Raw genomic sequence first — 19,293 nt, forward strand, 5'->3', positions numbered from 1 at the left:
CTGGCACAGCAGGGTTTCTGCTCTGGCTCTGCTCCATATAAAAATGGTGCATCTTGACCCAACAAATCTTGTTTCCTGCTTACTCACTCCCACAGCAAAGCCTGTGCTTGATGAGCAGCAACAATATTCCATCCAAAGCACAGAATCCTAACACACAGCCAGTCCTACAGAGCTACTTCTGGTTGCACCACCCAGAACAGCTTACCAGAAGTTCTTTTTCTCCACAGTGAGATAGATGGCTGGATCCTTCCCCTTCTCTACCTCTCAGACAGCAACAAGGCAAAGTTTATCTCAGAACATTCACTTACACACTCCATGCTGGGCCTCTGAGCAAGCCAGGAGTTTCCAAACATCCTGCAGCAGTTAGCTTTTAGGTAAGGAAATCTCACTCCTGAGTTAGGGCTGAATCGATCAGCTGATGTGAGATGTTTAAAGCAGAGGGAGTCTTGGCAGAACGCTGGCTAAATACAAACACGAGCACACAGAGCAAGTACTCCTCTGGCAGTAACCGCCCTCAGGGATGAAATAAAGGCAAGAGAAATTAGAAAGGCATTAAGAACAGTCCAAGCCAAACCGTATCCAGCTTTATTAAAGGTACTTTTCATAAACAATCATGGTAATTTAGGCAGGACATGGGCTACAATCGGCAACATTTTACAACAACGGTGGAACTCCCCTCCCTCCACGGGCTCCCAGAACGTAAAAGTCGCTATAAAAACCAAAGGATCTCCATTTCTTACTCATGAGGGAACAGCTTAGAGTGAGGGTGGACGCTTTCACATTCGGCATGTTGTTTAACAACTCTTCACACACCTACCCTGACTTTTGGAAGGAGAAAAGTAAAATTTAAAACACAAGTTTTTCTTCATCTGAAGATCCACGTAAAGAGAAGTACAGCTCCTTTTTAGAGTCATTATATTCCTAATTAGACAGTAGTCCGGATCACCTGACAAACTTTTGGAGTGGTTAAGTCCCAAAATTGCCCTTTTTGCCGTTATTTTGGAGTGACAGGCAAACAAGGAGGTGAAAGGAAACAGAGGGGGCACTATGAACTGTGGGCTTGAGTCAGCAACAGGCATCTTGGGACCTTTGATATTCACTCTGCTGCACTCAACAGAACTTACTACACGTGCAGCATGAACCCTTCCTCCTCTGTTGAGGAGCAGCCCTTCTTCTGGAATCTGGGGGACCAGGACAACTTTTCTTAATTCAAATTTAGGTTCCAAGAAATAGACTAAGTGACATTTGTCCCCACTGCCCTCCCCCACCCCACCCCACCCCACCCCCAAACACAACAACGAAGCGGTCTGTGTGCTAACAACATAGCTTAAAAAAAAGTAAAACAAAATTCTGCATTGTTATAAAACTTGATAAAAAATAGTATTTCAAACTGTACAGTCACCAGAAGTACACAGTTATCAAAAATTCACACATTTTTTACTTGGCTTCACCAGCACCTTCAGCTTTCTGTGCCTGGAAGAAAAAGGGGAAGCAGTCAGGACACACCACACGCTCACAGCCAACAGCCCACAGCTCCTTCTTCTCAACAGCTGCTCTCTGAACAGAGGAAACCTGACCCAGGCTGCACCACTGTCACTGTTAACCAGCTGAAACCCAACATTTGAAGTTGCAGAAGGCAACAGCAAGTTGCTGTATTACTTGCAAACTTTGCACGTTTCCCCAACCTTCATGTGGCAGCTTCCACCAGCCAACCAACGACTTTAACTCTTTACCAACCAAACATCACACCCACCTCACCCCCCAACATGTGTTCTTAGTGTTCCAAGCAACCCATCTAAATAATCTAGCAATAATTCCTCTTCGTTAGCACAAGCCTAGACCTGTCTGTGCTTAACGTGGAAGAAAACCTAATCTGCTGATGTAGACAAGCTGCCAGAGCTGCTGTTGTACCTGGTCTGTTTTGGCATCTCCGTTTTCTGCAGGGTTGTTTCCCTCCTTGCCAGTATCAGCCTTCCCCTTCTTTCCCTTGGGCAGCTTCTCGCTCTTCTGTTAATGCAAGACGAGGTGCTTCGTTACAATTAGCAACATCCAGTCATTAAGCCAGGAGAATCCCCAAAGCAGAATAGTAAAAACCCACACTGGATGTTGGAAATGAATGGGAACAACACAGCACACAAAGGTCTGTGTGTGTAAGAGACTGACCACGCTGCAAAGGGTCTTCACTTTGGTGTTTTTAATGCTTTTTGTAAAGTTCAAAAGCTTTCAGTGCAACTTTACAGAAGCAGCACTGCTGCTCAAATTCATCGTTACACACCCCGTTCTTGGAGGCTTTATTAGTTATTACCAGACAGATGTAAACATCAGAACCCATTTACCCTTGGATCACAGCACTGACACGACAACTTACCTTTGGAGCTGCCTTCTTAGGTTTAGGCTCTGGCTTCGGAGGAGCAGGCTTCTGCAAGTCAGAAAACCCCCTTGTGTTACTCCAAATAATTTAAGAGAAACACACTGCTTTTTAACATCATTCAAGCCAAACAGTTCCATTTCCAGAGAACAAACCAAGCTGTTTGAGTTGAAGCACTTATGTGACTTGTCAGTCACTCTCCCACTCCCGTGACACCACACAACAGGACAGCTCCTGAAGCCAGTAACTTACTTTCAACCCAACACCCCATCTCCCCAGAACACCTACAGCTCTCACACAGATGCAGTGAGCAATACTCGAGCCTGAAGCTATTCAGCATCGTGACACCTCTGCTCAACAAGAGAGTACTCACAGCAGATAGCCTTGCCGATCGCCGCTGTGGCTGTTTGAAGAGAAAAAGGACTGGATTTAACGTGACAGAATTTAAAGTATCAAAATATCAATATAAACTATCAAACTCTCATTCCAAAGGAGTAAAATCCCAGAACTAATGGGGAAAATTTTAGGCCCCCTTTCCCTTGTTTTCAAGAAACATGAGGGCTCAAACCAGTGCTAACAGCTAACAGCAGTTCAATAGATTCTCCACGGTGAAGGTTTAAAGACAGTTAATGCTTTGGGAAGTCAGAATCAATCAAGACCAACCCTCCCGCCCATCCCCAGCTCTCTCTTTTGATGGAGCAGAGCCTTATGGTCCAACGTAAACACTTTATGATCCAACTTTCCCTGAAAATATTGAACTTCTTACCTCATCCTTAACTTTGGCCTTATCGCCCTTAGTATCTCCTTCAGCCTAGGACGGGAAACACGGGTGGTACCGACAAGTTAGGGAGAGCTCCTGCAGCAGCCATTACTTTTCAGCCGCCCCAGCTGCCCAGGGAACGTTTTCAACCCGTTCCTGAGGGTGCCAGGCCTTCACCCGACAGCCCAGGCGGCCTGGCCGCGGACAGCGCTCCGGAGGCCGCCGAGATTCGGGGAGGGGCTGGAGGTGTCGGCGGGCCAAGCTGGCAGCACCATCCCCTTCCCCCCCCTCTCTCCCCCAAAGGGATCCCCGAGCCGAGGCGGAAGCTCCGCACCGACCCACCCCAGAGCGGGGCGGGAGCAGGCGCCTCCCCGGGGGGGGTGTGCGGGGAGGGGAGGCGGGGGAGCAGCGCTGCCCCTTCAGGGAGGCCCCGCTCCCGCCCCCCGGCTGCCCCCGCGGGGCGGCGGTTTTGGCGGCAAAGCAGCCCGGGCGCCAGCAGCGCCGCCGCTTCCCGCCCTTTCCCGCCCCACCGGCGCTCCCCTCCCCCTCCGACCTCCCGCCAAAACCAACCGGATCGGACCGGCGCCGCTCGGCTCGGCGCCTCACGCCCCTCCCTCTCCTCTCCCGTTCCCCGCCCCCCCCCCAACCCCCCCCCCCAAACCCCGCGCCTGGCCCCCGCGGCCGTTAAGCCCCCGCGCGCGCGGCCGGTAACGGTCTCCGCGCCGCCCCGCCCCCACGCCCGTTGGGGCCTCGCGCGCCACCTCGCAACCGTTACCGCCCCGAAGGGGGGAGGCGGGGGGGGGGGGGGGGAAGGAGGGGGAACGAGCGACTAGTCCCGCCCCCCCCTCCACAGGCACGGGCGGTAAAGGCGCGGGGGGGGGGGGAGCTAGGCCCCTGCGGCGGACAGGGCGCGGTGTGGCGGCCCGTTTCCCCTGCCCGGCGGCGCCACGTACCTTTCTCTTCGGCATGGCTCCGTGCGGGCGGGCTGTGTGTGTGTGTGTGTTCGTGTGTGTGTGTGTGAGAGGGAAGAGCGGCGCTCGGCTGGGCGGCGTGAGGGGGCGGAGGGAGAAGGCGGAGGAAGGGGAGGGAGTGGGGGGGTTGGGAGGGGGGGGGGGGGGCAAGGATGGGGGAGCCGGGAGCGCTCGGTCCGGGGCGGCGGCAATGAAAAGCGAGGGAGGAGGAGGAGAAGGGAGAGGGTGAGGGAAGGGGAGGGGGAAGGAGCGGCGCGGCTGTGTGGGCGGCGGGGCGGGGCGGCGCTGGGAGCCGCCGAGCTGCGCTGGCTGCCGACCCCGCTAATTCGAATCGGGTGTTTATAAAGTTTTATATAGAGCCGGACGCGGCCCAACCGGTTCCAGCCGGATCCCCGCCGCCCCGCCCGCCCATTGGTCCGTCAGGGTCACGTGGGGTGGGGCCAGGCGGGGAGGGAAAGGGAAGGGAAAGGGAGGGTGAAAGGGGGGGGAGTGCTGAGGGGGTGGGCGCGCGCGCAACTGGGCCTCGCGCCCCCCTCCTCCCCCCCGCGCGCAGCTCCGCGGGCGGGATGGGGATGATGGGGGGGGGGGGGAGAACCATGGAGGGGAGGGAGGGACACAGCGATGCTAAAGGCGCCAGGCCCGGCCTGTGCGGAAGGGGGGGGGTGGGGGGGGGAACAGCCCCCAAATTCCTCCGCGGGCGGCTGCAGGCCCGGCCCCGCAGGGTTGCGCGGTGCGGCGCGCAGGTGAGCGGAGCTGTTCGTTCAGCACCGCCGCCGGGCCCCGGCCGGCACGGGGACCCCAGCGCATCCCCATATCCCCCACTCCGGCAGCGGCTGGAGCGGCAGGGCTGAGAAGGGCAGGCTCCTGTCAAAAAGAGGGGGTAAAGGGGGTGGAAAAAGAGAGGGAGGCAAAGGCAGTGCTGAAATAAAAGGGGAGGGGGTCAAACCTAGGACATTGAGGCTGAAACACCTCAGTATGATGCTGGTAAAGTCGGTCCCTTTCCAAAATGGCCATTCCTCACGCCAGGACGGAGGCACCACAGACTCGGCAGTGCAAGTCCCAGCACAAGACCCCCAGCTCCTCACCTTCTCATCGAGCCTCTGCCAAAAAAGCACCCCAGGAGCACACTGCCCCCCCCATTCCCCCCTCAGGCTGTTTCACACCTCAAACGCCCTATTTCCCCAGTCAGGCTGATTTTACTGTGGCATCCTCACCCTACAAACAGGGGTGAGATGTTAAACTCTTCCCTGGAAGGAGCCCTTGGCTCTGTTGCCGCAACTGTCACAAAGATTGACCAGGAAAAGCTGCACTCCTGGAACTCCATGTGTGCTCAGCCTCTAGTGAAGCAAGGCTTACAAGGAAACCTGCTATTTTACCAGAAAAACAAACACAGGTGGAGCAAACAAACTCTCAGGTAACACAGGTCCTCCTCCACTGCTTGAAAAGCGTTCTTCTCCTCCCCTTCTCCAGCAACACTTTCTATAAGAGGGATGAAAACTTCCCTTCCAAACCTTTTGTAAACCAGATCCTTCAATTACCACACCTGCAACAGCGATACTGCATCATGGAAAACCACCATCTCAGCTTTGCTGCCCTGTAGCATCAGAACACAACTGAAAACCTTTGTTTTTTCCAAGGTATAAATACATTCTTGGGTAGAGGACAGTCTCCCCATCAGCCTGGCAAAGCAGACTGGAGAACGCTCCATCTCATGCCACAGCTCCCTGAAATGCAAAGACAGAGAAAATGAAATACAGCAGCAGTTAAAACTGACCAGATCCCAGCATCCTGATGCATTTTTATCCAAGTTACTGTATGATACTTACACAGGAGGTGGTTTTGTGCACGGAGCTTCATTCAGCCAACCCCTGGGCACTCAGCAGCCTGCTCACACCAGGCTGTAGAGAGAACACAGCTCATTCATCATTTCCAGTTAACAGGAATCAGGTGAGGGGTCTGTCCCAGGTTAAACAGTATTACAGGACACCTGGATGCCAACTTCATCACACCTTAGAATAAGCTCTATGAACTTTGAAATGCTCAGGTTATCTTGTTAAGTAAGTTGGGTATGAATATGCTTTATTCACGACTTGACAGTATAGTTACCCTCTGCACAATCACATTCAAAGTGCTGAGCTTGCAGCGCTCACAGGTCTTTTAAATCTGCCTGTTCTGGCTTTCCCCAGGGTAAAAAGGAATACTTCAAAAAAACCCAGCAATAGCTGGTACTGCTGCACCTGCATCAGGAACAAAATCAACACATCTTCTGTTATTTTGACCATGGGGACGGAAACCTGGAGAAATTAAAGACAGAAACAATCCTAGAAATCCACTAGTCCATCTCCCTGCCGACTGAAAAGAGAACAAACAACTCCTCAGCTGCTCCAGCCACTCCCATTAATAAAACCAGCTAAGAAACCCTTCCAAGCCATTTTGGCTGGGGTCAGAGGTTGTTTTTGGCTGCTGTATTCCCCAACTAAGCCCATTCATTCCCTGGAAACAGGACATTAAGTCATAGCTCTAGAGAGGTCCCAGAGGACTTGGCATACTGTATCTATCACCTGGTTTTAGCTAATTTCTTTTTAAGCCATGAAGTTAATTCCCAACCAGTCCTCCTTCCTTGCCTGCTCTGAGTTCTTCCTAAGCACAGCCAGTCCGTTCCAACATCAGCATCTTTGGTGGTTGGGTTTTCCCCATATACACTGCTGAGAAGGACTCACAGGACCTGGTGAAGCCTTGGAGTATCTTTACCACAAGGCTGACAACACCTTGGTTTAGCTCTTTGGAAGATAAGAGCAGATACTGTGCTGGTTTTGATGTAAGGTGGGGAAAAGACAAGATGCTGTCTTGAAGTAGCAGAGGGGGAATCTCTCTGCTACCCCTTGGCACAGGGGTCCGTTCTGCACCAGGAATAATCCTCTCCCTACAGAAGGCCAGGCTGCCCTTATGGGACAGCAGAGGAAACCTCAATGCAGGATTCACTACCGCAAAGCCATGGAAAGAATTCAGCTCCAGGCTAATTTACCAGGACTGAATTGTTTTCCCTGGCCCAATCCATGAGGGATCAAACAGAACCAGAGGCTCATTTCACTTCTTGTCACCAACACACCCAGGCCTGTAAAGTACCCAGCAGCAGAGAGATGGCAGGGTGTGCGTGTTCTCCATCGTTAGGGGCAGGAAGACAAGACAGAAGGACGGCATCACCTTCCTCAGCAGCATTCACAGAACTAGAAAGGTTCACAGTACCCTGTCCCTGCCCTGGGACAGGGCCAGTGGGGACATAAAGTCCGATAGCAGCCCCGCAGCCCCGCTGCAGAACCACACCGAGTGAATTCCTCTGGGCAGCAGCTGTTCCCTTCAAACACAGTTAAGTTCTCGTCCCAAGAACAACCCCAGCACCTCTGTCATGCAGACACCGTACACAATCTTTCAAAGAAGTCTGCTCTCTTGTGCTCCAGTGCCTGCAGGAAGCCCTGGATTCTCTCCTCCCGCATGGCGGTGCATTTCTGCAGCAGCGTCCGTCGGCGCCGAGAGTCTCCGTGGGACACAAACCCCTCCTGCTGCAGCTTCTCTGTCACGTAAGCCTGATCCCTCTCCAGCTCTTGTCGCCTCCTTTCCTCCATGTAGGAGTCTCTGGCCTTCTAAAGTGAAAAGCAGGAGTGTGTTAGCACCTCACCTGGCCCTTCAGCTCCTCTGCGGTACAGACACGAGGCAGCAGAGGTTACGGGAGAAACAGCCTCTGCGTGGCCATCGGTCTGCAGGTTGAATGAAGGGTGACTGTGTGTGCCTCCTCCACTGTGAAGCAGCCTGCTTGACTGGTTATTGAAAAAAAACCTACACAGGGATATCCTTCTGGACCTTCTTCTCAAGACACAAGTCTGCACAAGCATGAACTCCCAGTTAAAACAGGTAAAGGTCATGACAGATTGTGGACAAACCCTCAGAGAGTGGAATCAGAGAGGAGCAGGCATACAAGAAAAGGACACAAGCTATCATCACCAGTGCCAGCACAGAGACTTTGAGCCTATTCACATGAATAACGGTTTATGGGGCAATTGTTTGAGCTGATGATCAGGTATTGAGCTAAATCAGCTTCAGGAAAAAAGCAAGAGCATTCCTAAATGCCTGTGTTCTAATAACGTACTGGCTCGAGGCACAGCAGGATGGACAGGAGAAGGGAAAAGGTAGCAGCTACCCCTGTCTACCCCTCATGATTTGCAGATTTCTTACTGCATATATCCCAACCTGCAGCCTCCAACAGCAAGAACATGTCTATGCAGGAAAATTAAGCTTTCATTTAAAAAAAAAACCAAACCAACCAAGAGTAGAACCGGTCACCGTGACATAACCTGACACACACACACTTAGGGAGTGCTGGCCTTTCAAACAAACAAGAAGCAGTAATTATTCTAATGAGAGCCTGACTCACTCTCCACTGCACTTCCCCTGTGCCCAAGTCAGCAGTCTGTGTTCTAGCACTGTAAATTAGCTTTTGTTGGGCTGAGGATGAGAGCAGAAATATCCCTAGCTACAGAAAGCCCAGTGAATTGATGGTACCCCAGTGCTGCAGCTCTGCTTGTTTGAGATGCAAAGACCATCATCCTGTTCAGGCAATGACTTCCACCCTTGGACAAAATGAAATTCCATCTATTACCAGAAAGACCCAGTGTGACCGTTTTCAGAGGGCAGGTTTGCCAACCCACATCTGTGTTCTCTCTGTTGATCTAACGTACTTTTGCTACATGGTTGTAACTCAGCCTGGGACTAAACGGTGAGCAACAAGCTGGTGGACTCCCTGGAGCAGCAGGCTAACTGGGAAATTCAGGTGGTTATTAAACATGATGCTGTTTGAATTGATGGAAGGACCTTTCAGAAAAGTTGGGTTTTTTCCTGTTCCTTGTGAAACCTTTCACCCAGCTGCCTGCCCAACCTGTAACTGTCCTCTCCCAAAGTAAGCAGAGCTGCTGTCATATACTCTGACATCTCAGCAAGTCACTGACAAACGACCCTTCCACTGAGGTAATTTCTTTCACAAGCTCCAGTTTCCAGGATTACCTACTTAAAGTGCAAAAAAAAAAAAAACCCCAAAAACCCAGCTCCTAAATATCAGCAGCTCCTTTGAGAAGTCCTCCTGCAGAACTGGCTGCATCCCTTGAAGAAACTGACAGCTTTATATACCACAAAGTGGGTGTTGCAGCAAGAAAACTAACCAAAGACCAAATGAGTGGTAAGAAACCTTGAGAGCAGCAGAGCCTGAACAGAGTCACAGATGAGAATAACAAGACATGAGACTAGCTAGGGACAGAAGAAGCAGAAATTAGCACTAGGAGCTAGTTAGCACTATGAGAGAGACAACAGAAACAAGCAATAGGAACAATCCCTTTGGTAGGCACATCTGGGCCCACAAGAAAGAGGACATTTGTCTCACAGCTCAGGCAGCCTCACTTCAGCTCCCACAAAGGAAACTCTAAACCTACTGGTTAAAAACTCCTAAAAACAACAGCAGAGGAAGAGCACATGGATTCTCTCTGCTCATTCCAGAGCAAGCTCAGCAGTCTTTGCTTAAACCACCACCAAAGTGGTCTAACTGTCTGATTTCACTCTGTTACACATCAGGAGTGTTTGCTTGCTCTGTCATCTGAGGAGTGGGGACAGACACTTCCAGCTGGTGGAACGAGCAGCAGAGACAGTGACTTGAGGTGTTTTAGATACTCCCAAAAGCAGAGGAGTCTGTCCACCTGCTAACAAGCCACAAGAGAAGCAATGCATCTGGCATTAGCTGCTACTGAACCAAGATCTTTACTAACCACACTAAATGGCTTTGCTCCCACTTTGGGGTCTCACCTGACCCCCAGCACGCTGCTGTGCTGAGCCTTCCATCTCCCTGAGGCTCCCTTACCTGTAAGGCATTGTAGTTCATCTGGAACCGAAGGATAGCCTCACACAAGTTCCAAAAGGAATATTCTGGCCACAAGACCGACTGAAACACCAGGCACGAGTGGGAGGTCTGCAGAAAGCAAGATCACCAGCAATTTATTCATCTAGTGAGGGAGGAGTCATCAAGATGCAGGTCTGTCAGTCAAACTACAGCAGTTCTCCCCCAAACCTACAGGCTGTATTATCAAACCATCTGAAAATTAAACAAATACCAGTCAGGAGAGTTCTGAACTGCACAATGTAGAGTCTCTCTAATCAGCTTTTAATGCTGGGACACGAATCATCCATTCCTGTAAAGATACCAGCAGAATTCTTTCTAATGCTGTGTTGGTCTTCACAGAGGTATTTTTAATGCTTGAGTGAAACAGACATATAACAAAACTAAAATAGCACCACTGGCCCATCAAAGGCTGAGTTAAGGGAGTAACAGATGAACTGAGGATCAGGAGGTGACATTTAAGCCATTCATCAGATGGCATCTCTTGATATTCCTTACTGCCCACTCACAGCATTTAAAATGAATCCAAGACTTGTGGTGCCCCAAACAAATTCTAGAACTGAAAGATGAAGCTTTTCAAGTTAAAAACTATTTTTGCCATTGAGGCTCTCAAGGTTTCAGGTAAAGGTATTCCTGTGACCACTGCTACCAAATTTAACACTTAAAATGACTCTTCATGACTGAAAGTTGTAACAATATAGAAAAATTGTGTGTAAATTCTATACAAAACCCACAAGGACACTTTCCTTGGCACCAGAGAATCATCCTGAACAGCACAGTGTCCCTGCTACTCTGGGGACTGCTAGTGAAGGGAAATTTGCACTAACACTCTGACATGTGAGCTGGCAGAGTGGGAGCACAAGGGCACGTTCTCTGCTGCTTCTTCTGTAACTCAGGGCATGGGAGAGGGGCACCACTCCAGCCAGACCCCCAGAGCACCAGCTTCCTCAGTAACGCTTCACCAGTTACAAGTTCAGCCTCTGAGACAGCTCCAACAGGACTCCCAGCAAGAGGAGCCAGCAAAATCCTATGCTCATACCATTGACACTCAGCCAGGGTACATGTGTGCCCAAAAATACAGGGAGGAGAGGGAGCTGCCTTGGTAGGCAACCACGAATCAGGCCAGACAACCTCCCTGAATGTGCCAATTTGACAGGCTGGAATGGGAACATTTGATGTGGTTGCTTAAAGGCAATTGGGTTTTGGCTCCAAACTACATGTAAAACAAACGTTAGGTTTAAGCAAAGGTGCTTGACTCAGGTATTCTGCAAAGTCTGGCTTAAAGCCAAGTCAATAGTGCCTAGTCCAGGTGAAAGAGAAATGGAAACAGCTCTGGGTCCTGTGACTGCAGAGACATGAACGTTGGTGTGAGTTTTAGCTTAGCAGCCCAGTCATGCTGATTTGACTTTGACATCCTCAGAACCCCTTTTGCAGGGACTGTATTTCATTATGAAACTCAAATACACTTCTGAAATGGTGACATCAGGCACACACATTACATGTGTGTTATACAGTCACACCTCCAACACCCACAGCTGACATGTGACAAACATCTCTCCCAGAAATCCAGAAATCCTGCCTGGGATTTCCTCATCCCAGGAAATGTATTGCCCTGTTCAATTCATCAAAGCCAGGAATTTTCCAATCATAGGAGGAATCGCTAATGTGTGAGAAGAGGAGCAACGGGATGAGCAATTCATTGTTTCCTTGACAGCTGTCAGCTAGGCTAAGTTGTGACTCCTCTGGTGTTTTCAGGATGATATTGGTCTTGCACTGCCAGGTATTTCAGGTGATCCCAGAACCCCAAGGAACAGATCTCTCAGAGGAACCCCAGGACTCACTCTGTCCACGTTACCCCACCCCTGGCACAGAAAGTGTAAGAGTCGTCGTGTCAGCTCAGGCCTGGAGTCAGCAGAACACTCTCTGGTGCAAAGATGGAGTATTTCAAGAAGAAAACAAAGGCTTTACCTGCCAGAGCAAGAAGTCGCTCAACCGAACCTCTCCAGAGGTCCGAATCAGGAGGTCTGGGTCAGGGGAGTTGTTGGTGTACAGACACTTATCGAGCAACGATTCAGAGACATCACTAAGAAAAACAGAAGCACCTTATTAAAATCACTTTTCCCAACCCAAAGGAGGTGGCACTACTACAGCAGAGTAACTGAAAGCGTTTTTTACAGACACAGGACTGGGTGCTGGAGCTGTGCCACAGCCAGTCAGCAACTTGTTCTGATGGGACACTGCTGTCTGCTCCACAGGTTCTTTTCTGAACACTTTTTCAGCCTCAGAGCATCCCCCCCCATGCTCTTTGAAACATAATACAGTGGGGGAACCAGACTGTTAGTGAGGACTGGAAGAGAAGACTTCCATCTGGAGCAGAGAGTGCTGACTACTCCATCTCTAGGGTGGAGGAACAGTTCAGTATTCATGATTCATCCGTTGTTTGACCTCATAACCAAGACTCCCAGCCAGGCTGCCAGTAATTGTGTATAAAATCTGCATTCACATTTAAACTAACTTAAGACACAGACCTAATTTCTCTTCTGTCCTGGTTGTATATCTATCACCATGGTAACTGAAATAATAAAAACCAAACATTGCATAGTAGCTTTAAGTCATTTGTTCCAGTCATACAGTTTAATGAGATTTCTTTAAGAGCCACGTGGCTTCTGGGAGGTTATTAATAAAGTGTAGGTGGCAAGACAGACAGCTCTCATCTGTGGAGCTTCACACAAAGACAAGATTACCTGGGTTCCAGCAGCCCTTGTTCCACCCCCCAGGCCATCTCCCTGACGGCGTTGCTGATTTCGTGTCTCGATGTGTATGCAAAGCAGACATTCAGAAAGCATCTGAAAAGAGGAGAAATATGTGAAAAAACAACCTAAGGAAGGTCCAGCATGTGACAGAGAGAATATCTACAGTAGTTAGAGAAGAATATCTACAGAGAGAAGAATACCTGCAGTAGTTATGTGTGTGCATAGGAGGAAGGGCAAAGTGTATCATGTCTGCCACATCCCAGCCTGTGTGGTGAAGAGGAAGGCTTGAGGTACCAGCTACTCTGAATTGTGTGTTACTCACTTGTTGTAGTTCCTAGTAGCCAGCACAGCTTGGGCAATCAGCTCCTGAATATCCACAGGCAGGAGCGGCAGGTCTCCGAGGACACGGATGCACACACCGTGCTTCTTCAGGTTCTCCCTGTGCCCAACAAGAAGAGTGAGGAGTACAGAAACCAGATCAGCCTGTACCACACAAGTGCTGTGTTTGCCTTGTGTAACATCCACCCAGTGAAATCAGCAGGTGTAGCTTCAACCAAACTAAGAATCACAAGAAGGCAACAGGAGCTCATGTTTTCCAAGTGCTGACACCTGGCTTAGATTTGGTCATCCCAAACCCACACCTGGAAAGGGAAACCCATCCTTCCCCAGGCAGGTTCCTGGGGTACAGCCATAACCAAAGGACTAAAAACTAATCACAGGTTAAGCATTCCTACCTGAAAGTAATAAAAATCCATATGGAAAACTCAGAATACAGCCACAGACTCTGGCCACTGACAGCTAATCAAAAATTAAGATGACTAAGGGTGTCCTGCTGAGTAGCACAACCACTCTGTGGTATAAGGAAGGATTGATTATATGAGGGTGGGATGGGGGTGGTGGAGAGTGAACATCAGGATGAGACAGGACATCATCCATAGCACTGTTCTGAGCACAGGACACCCCACGGGAGCTTACAGCCTCCTGCTGTCTGTCTGGTGGTACAAACTCCCTGATGCAGGGCTGCACTGGGTAGAAATCAGGGCAATGGCTCCTCCAATCACTGAGAACTCTGTGCTCAGATAACCCTGATATTCTCAATTTCTACTAGCACACACACACTATCCTCTCCCTCTTGCTCCCCCAGCTGCACCCCCTCACTGCCTTTCAAACTGACTTCAAGCAGCTAAGGACTCTTCCCATGCACCACTCTTCACAGCAGTCAGGCCTGTGGAAACAAGCACACCCACTGAGCAACAAGGCACCCTAACCCCACTCCCTGCTCACTCACATCTGCACTGGCTCCATCTCCAAGCACAATGTGAACTAGTTCTTCAACAAGTTACTCAACACACCGAGTACCCATGTGCAGAAGTCTCCAGTGACCAACCTAAACCCTGATCTGCCAAGAATCCTATGACAGGATTTAAGACCAGGCTTCATGAGAACTCTGCATCCAGCCCTGCAGTGCTAAGCAGGACTTTCTAATTGTGCCAGGCTCCTCTGAAAGCTGCAGCGTCCCAGCTGTTTGAACTGGATGGTCACACAGTGACAGACAGGAGTCTGGCATGCTGGGGGGCTGAGCCACTACATCCCACCCAGGCAGGCAGAGCCCCTCAACACAAGTCTCTAGCTGGAGGCAGAGAACAGCACCCTTCAATCAATCCATGTTCACAACTTCCAGCATCCCTGTCAGCACCTCTTAACCACGTTCTGCTTTTGTTCTAAGCCCTGTGAGACACAGACACAAGAGGATTCTTACTGCTCTTCCAGCAGGCGGCTGAACTTCTGTCTTGCCAGATCCATCAGTCCATCCACCTCCTCCTTAGAGCGTTTGAAGTTCTCAATGCTGAAGGCATAAACAGTGACCTCCCTGATGCCCAGGTTCAAGCACCACCGCAGCGTCTGCAAGATAAAATGTCATGGAAAACACAAGCCAGACAAACAGACTCAGGTCAGCAAGACCCAGCTCCTCCACTGCTAAAAGCTTCCTGCCATTTCCCAGTAAGGCAAGACTGGATGAAAAGAAGCAACCATCAAGAGCTGGTAATTAAACCCACTTGATGAGAGTTCCAGATTCATTCTGAAGAGCAGGAGGAGAATGCCATTATCTAAGGATGTGAATGCACAACGGGGCTAATCCAGCCAGGGAAAGCACTGCTATGGGTAGCATTATAAATTACTTTTCAAGACCTTTTCACAGAATTAAAAGCTTCAAGATCTACAAGGCAGATATTTTAACTGAGTGTAAATGAAGAAAACAAAAAGCTTGTTAGAATGATTCTGCAAGATAACAGGAAGAGAGAGGAGCTGAAGGTGGGAAACCTGATGAGTAATGTTGGCTCCCAGCACAGGCCCGACTCCAGCGAATAAAAGGAACACCACACACCAGTGGAGCAGCACCACAGTCAGCTGGTGAACACTGCTCAAGCTTCCAAGACACAAGTAAGGCAGCAAACCTCCTTCCCACCTGTGCCAGCTTATCAAAGCCTTGTGAATGCCCCTGCTGCCTCTCCACGTGACACTTCTGGGCGTAACGGCGATTGCCATCCATGATGAAGGCAACATGCTTGGGCATTGGACCTGCCTGGAAAACCAGGAGAAACACAACAGATCAGGAAGTAAACAGCCACGCTGGCATCCTGCATCGCAGAGAGCTCAGTCCCACTGTTCCTGGCTGGAGTATAAGTGTATTTTATTTCAGAGTTCAAGGGCATTTTCACAGACACAATTAAATGAAAATAAGACTGCCCCCCACACTGCCTTCTAGAGGAATATTCCTTTCCACTGACCTCATTAGATTGTCACAGATCCTTCTGTGAGGAGGACAGCAGCACCAGCCTCAAGGCTCTGCTGACCAAAGGCAGAATTTCCCTGGAACTAGTGGGCTGTTATTCTACTCAGCAGAAACTCAATTTCATCTCAAGACACCCATCTTGTTTCTCTTCCTCCTTCCCATGCCCTGCCTTCATCAGCAAGGGCACAAAAGATGGAAGCCTGGGAGTGTAAGCTCATTATTGGCAAGCACTGCTGACAGCCCTGCTCATTTGCAAGGCTAAGCTTAAGGAATTTTCCATCCTCGAATGCTGTTTAGGGATGTACACCCAGTGCCAGCACTGCTGACAGCCTTGCTAGCAACCCTGTCTTTCTAGAGCAGAGCAGTTCCACCCTGGACTCCAATGAACCTGCCAATTCTTTACCCCAGGTAACCAATTACACCCCTTACCTTAATGATGTTGGCACAAAATCTCTCTATGATGGTGAGCTCGCCTTCTCTGATCCACGACATGTCTGACTGAGGGTTCCTTCTCTTCTTCAGTTGGGAAGATGAAAATAAGGGGGTTAGAGGTAAAGAAGATTCTGTCTGAGCCCAAAACTCTGCTACAAACGATCCCCTCAGAAAAAATAAGCTTTGAATAGCTGCTTGGGGATCCTGGCTGGGGAGCTAGCACAGACCCGCAGTTCGGGCTACCACCAGGTGAGTCACAGGGGGGCAGCAGAGCAAACTGACCTTCGGTGCTTTTGAGTCGGGAATCCTTCCAATGAAGCAGCCACCTACGTCACCCAATTACCCTGCACTTCTGCCACCAACTGATATTTCTTTTCCTTCACAAACAGAGGACTTCAGCCTCCGGAGCTGTAAAATACTGGGGGCTTTACCACGTTTACCCGCACGTCAAATACTAAGGGCCGGTCTGAGCTAACAAGGCACTACCCAGCTTCCACGTCCATCTTCAATTCTCTCAACCAGGAGCCCTGAGAAACGCGGGCAAGGGGGAAACAGCCCAGATCCAGCCGCCCCGCACCCACCTCGGGCCCGAGGCAGATTCGCATCACGCTGACCGCACCCATCTCCCATCTCCCTGCCGCTTCCCAGGGGCAGGGGTGGCTGCCACAGGGACAGCCCCAAACCGCCGAGCCCCGGGCTCCCTTCCAAAAGCCCTTAACGCTCCTCACAAGCAGCTCGGGCCGAACACGCCTCTTCTTCGGCCCCGTCTGCGGCGTTAACGGCGCTCGCGCCGTTCCACACCGTCACCTCAGGCACCCGACAGGCCGCGCCTCGGCCCCGCCCGCCCCGCTGGGTGCAGCCAGCAGCCCCCCGGCCGCTCCAACCCCGCCAGGGGAGGCAGCTCTCCCGCCCGAGGCCCGGCTGCCGCCCGCAGACACCGGGGGGGGGGGGAGAAGGCCAAGCGAGCCGCCCGCCCGGGCGAGACACCCCGAGACAGGCCCGGGGCCGGCGGGGAGCGGACACCGGGGCTCACGGCGGGGACGGGGCGTCCCTCAACCCCCCCCCCCCCTCCGGCTCCGTGAGGGGAGCGAACAGACCGCCGGCGGGGGGAGACTCGGCGGCCTGAGCCAGGACACGACACCCCCGCCCCGCCCCGCCCCGCTCCCCGGTGCCCGTCCCGCCGCCCGGTACCTCTCGCGGCAGCGCCGCCGCCTCAGCCTCCCCCAGAGGGTGACGTGCCCTTCCGCCTGCGTCACCCGCCGGCGCCCAGGGCGGGAGAAGTACGCATGCGCTCAACCCGCGGGGCGGGGGCAGGAGGCTCGTGTCCCGCGCATGCGCAGAAGGGGGGGGGCGGCGCGGAGAAGGCGGGAGGGGCCTGGGGGGTGCCGGGGGTCGGAGCTGGTGGATGGGAAGGGAAGGGATGGGATGGGATGGGATGGGGTGGGGGGCGGCGGCGGCTGGGGAGCGCGGAGAAGGGTCCGCGGGCTAACGTGGGGGTGTGGGACAGCCGGCGGGCTGCCCCAGCTTGGGTTGGAGGCAGCCTGGCAGCGCCGGAGGCCGCTGGCGGGGCAGGGGCGGGGGGCGAGCAGGCGGCGGGGCCCAGGGCCCAGCAGCCGCTTTGGGCTTCTCAGCGCAGGGAAGGGGGGAGGAAAGAACCGCAGGCAGAACACACCGGCAGCCGCTGCCCTCGGGCTTTATTTTATTTCGGTATTTTTTTCCAGAAAAGAAATGTAAAAAGTCACGTTTTACACAGTTGGTACAAACCCCACATGGAGAATAAAAACAGACGGGGAGGGAGGGGGAAGGGAACAGCCCGCAGCACCCCGAGCCGGGGTCTGGCTGCGGGGACTCCAGCCTCCAGACCCCAGCCACCCCCCCGGCTGCCAACCCCCCCGCCCACCCCCCACCCCCCCACTTAATGAGAACTCACGAGTTCGACACACACAAGCTTTGGTTGCTAGCAGTAAACATGGCGTATACATTCTTCCGTCTCCTCCTAGACACTCCCAAAACTCGGGGTGTTCACAGCGGGGTGGGGAGATGCCCTCTCACCCGGGACAGCTGTTCCCCAATACATTCGAAGGCTCCCGTGCCGCGGCGGGACCCTGAGCGTGCAGCCTCACCCACCCTTCGCTGTCCCCTAATGCATAGTGCCCAGCGCCCGCCAGCTGAGCCTGGTCAGGGAGGGGGGGGGGGGGGGGATGATGCAGCAATCTAGTTAATTATCGTCAAGATACGGGACAAACCACGATGGCAAATGAAAACATGGAGATGCGAATCCACCCCATCTCCAAAACGTGGTTTGCCTTTACAGATACAAATCCCTGTTTGCTTGGATCCCGGTACCACGCCGGCCCCGGGGGAAACCTGAGTGATTCTCTAAGCTGCTTGCTGTAGCCTAGGACAGGGATGGTTCCAGAGCTCATATCCCCACAGGGAGTTGCAAGGCAGAGTACGCAGAGAAGATCCTGTCTCCCTGGTCCATAACCTATTAGATGCTTTGGCTATTAGTTATTTTTCCCACTTACTTTTGTAAACAATATATCAAGGAGAATACTGAGAGAAAGCTGGGAGGTTTACAGAGGTATTTACACACACTAGACACCTAGCAGAAAAATCACCAAACCATTAAACTGGGGGAGGGGGGAGATGGTGAGAGGGGAAAGGTCCTACCCGATTCTTCAAGGCAGGTACAAGAATTAGGGGGGGGCAGCAGTTTCCCTGGCACCACTGAGGTGCCAGGGGAAGGCCAGCAGCCCTCTGCAAGGTGGCAGCAGGACTGAGGCCTGGGCGTAGCCGCGCAGCCCGGTGCGCTCTATTGCATTTACCCCGTGAGGACAAAGGGCAGTTTTCCTGAAGCAGGTGTGTACAGATCCCATTGCCAGTCAAGAACTAAGTCCTTTCCCCCCCGCCCTCCCAAGAAAAGACCACCACCTCACCATAAAAACTATCAGAGCAGGGCAGGCGAGCAGCCAGGGAGCCGCTCTCCATCCCCCCCCCCCTTCCTCAGAGGGGGTCACTGGGCTCCGGCAGCCTCAGCGAGTCCCCAAGGCGATGCCTGTGGATGAGGATGGAGTTGGTGCTCCCTGTCTGTTCCAGCCCCACTCCACATCTAACCCTATCACTACCTAACAAAGAGCAGAAGCCGTGCCCACGTCCTGACACGCCAGCACGGCCAGACGCCGTCCCTGGAAAGGCTCCAGCCAGCCCCCCGAGCTGCAGAGGGGAGCACCCATGTGCTCCAAAACCAGCCACCCAGAGTCTCCCCCAGCCATCATGA

General features: G+C 52.2%; 2 protein-coding genes across 2 annotated transcripts; both read right to left on the minus strand.

Moving 5' to 3' along the window:
• Positions 1–1,289: 1,289 nt before the first annotated feature.
• Positions 1,290–4,387, minus strand: HMGN2 (high mobility group nucleosomal binding domain 2). Its single transcript, XM_084274280.1, has 6 exons — positions 4,082–4,387; positions 3,135–3,179; positions 2,742–2,771; positions 2,369–2,419; positions 1,912–2,007; positions 1,290–1,473 (listed from the first exon to the last, which is right to left on the minus strand). The coding sequence occupies exons 1-6, from the start codon at positions 4,094–4,096 to the stop codon at positions 1,438–1,440; spliced, it is 273 nt and encodes a 90-aa protein (XP_084130406.1). The 5' UTR covers positions 4,097–4,387; the 3' UTR covers positions 1,290–1,437.
• Positions 4,388–5,285: 898 nt separating this feature from the next.
• DHDDS (dehydrodolichyl diphosphate synthase subunit) lies at positions 5,286–16,073 on the minus strand (the record flags this gene model as incomplete). Its single annotated transcript, XM_084274381.1, has 10 exons — positions 5,286–5,823; positions 5,926–5,997; positions 7,521–7,740; positions 9,999–10,106; positions 12,003–12,117; positions 12,779–12,880; positions 13,110–13,226; positions 14,547–14,689; positions 15,255–15,371; positions 16,011–16,073. The coding sequence occupies 9 exons, from the start codon at positions 16,071–16,073 to the stop codon at positions 5,957–5,959; spliced, it is 1,026 nt and encodes a 341-aa protein (XP_084130507.1). The 3' UTR covers positions 5,286–5,823; positions 5,926–5,956.
• Positions 16,074–19,293: the final 3,220 nt, after the last annotated feature.

This window comes from Gallinula chloropus, assembly GCF_964237585.1.
Source record: "Gallinula chloropus genome assembly, chromosome: 22".
Lineage (NCBI taxonomy): Eukaryota > Metazoa > Chordata > Aves > Gruiformes > Rallidae > Gallinula > Gallinula chloropus.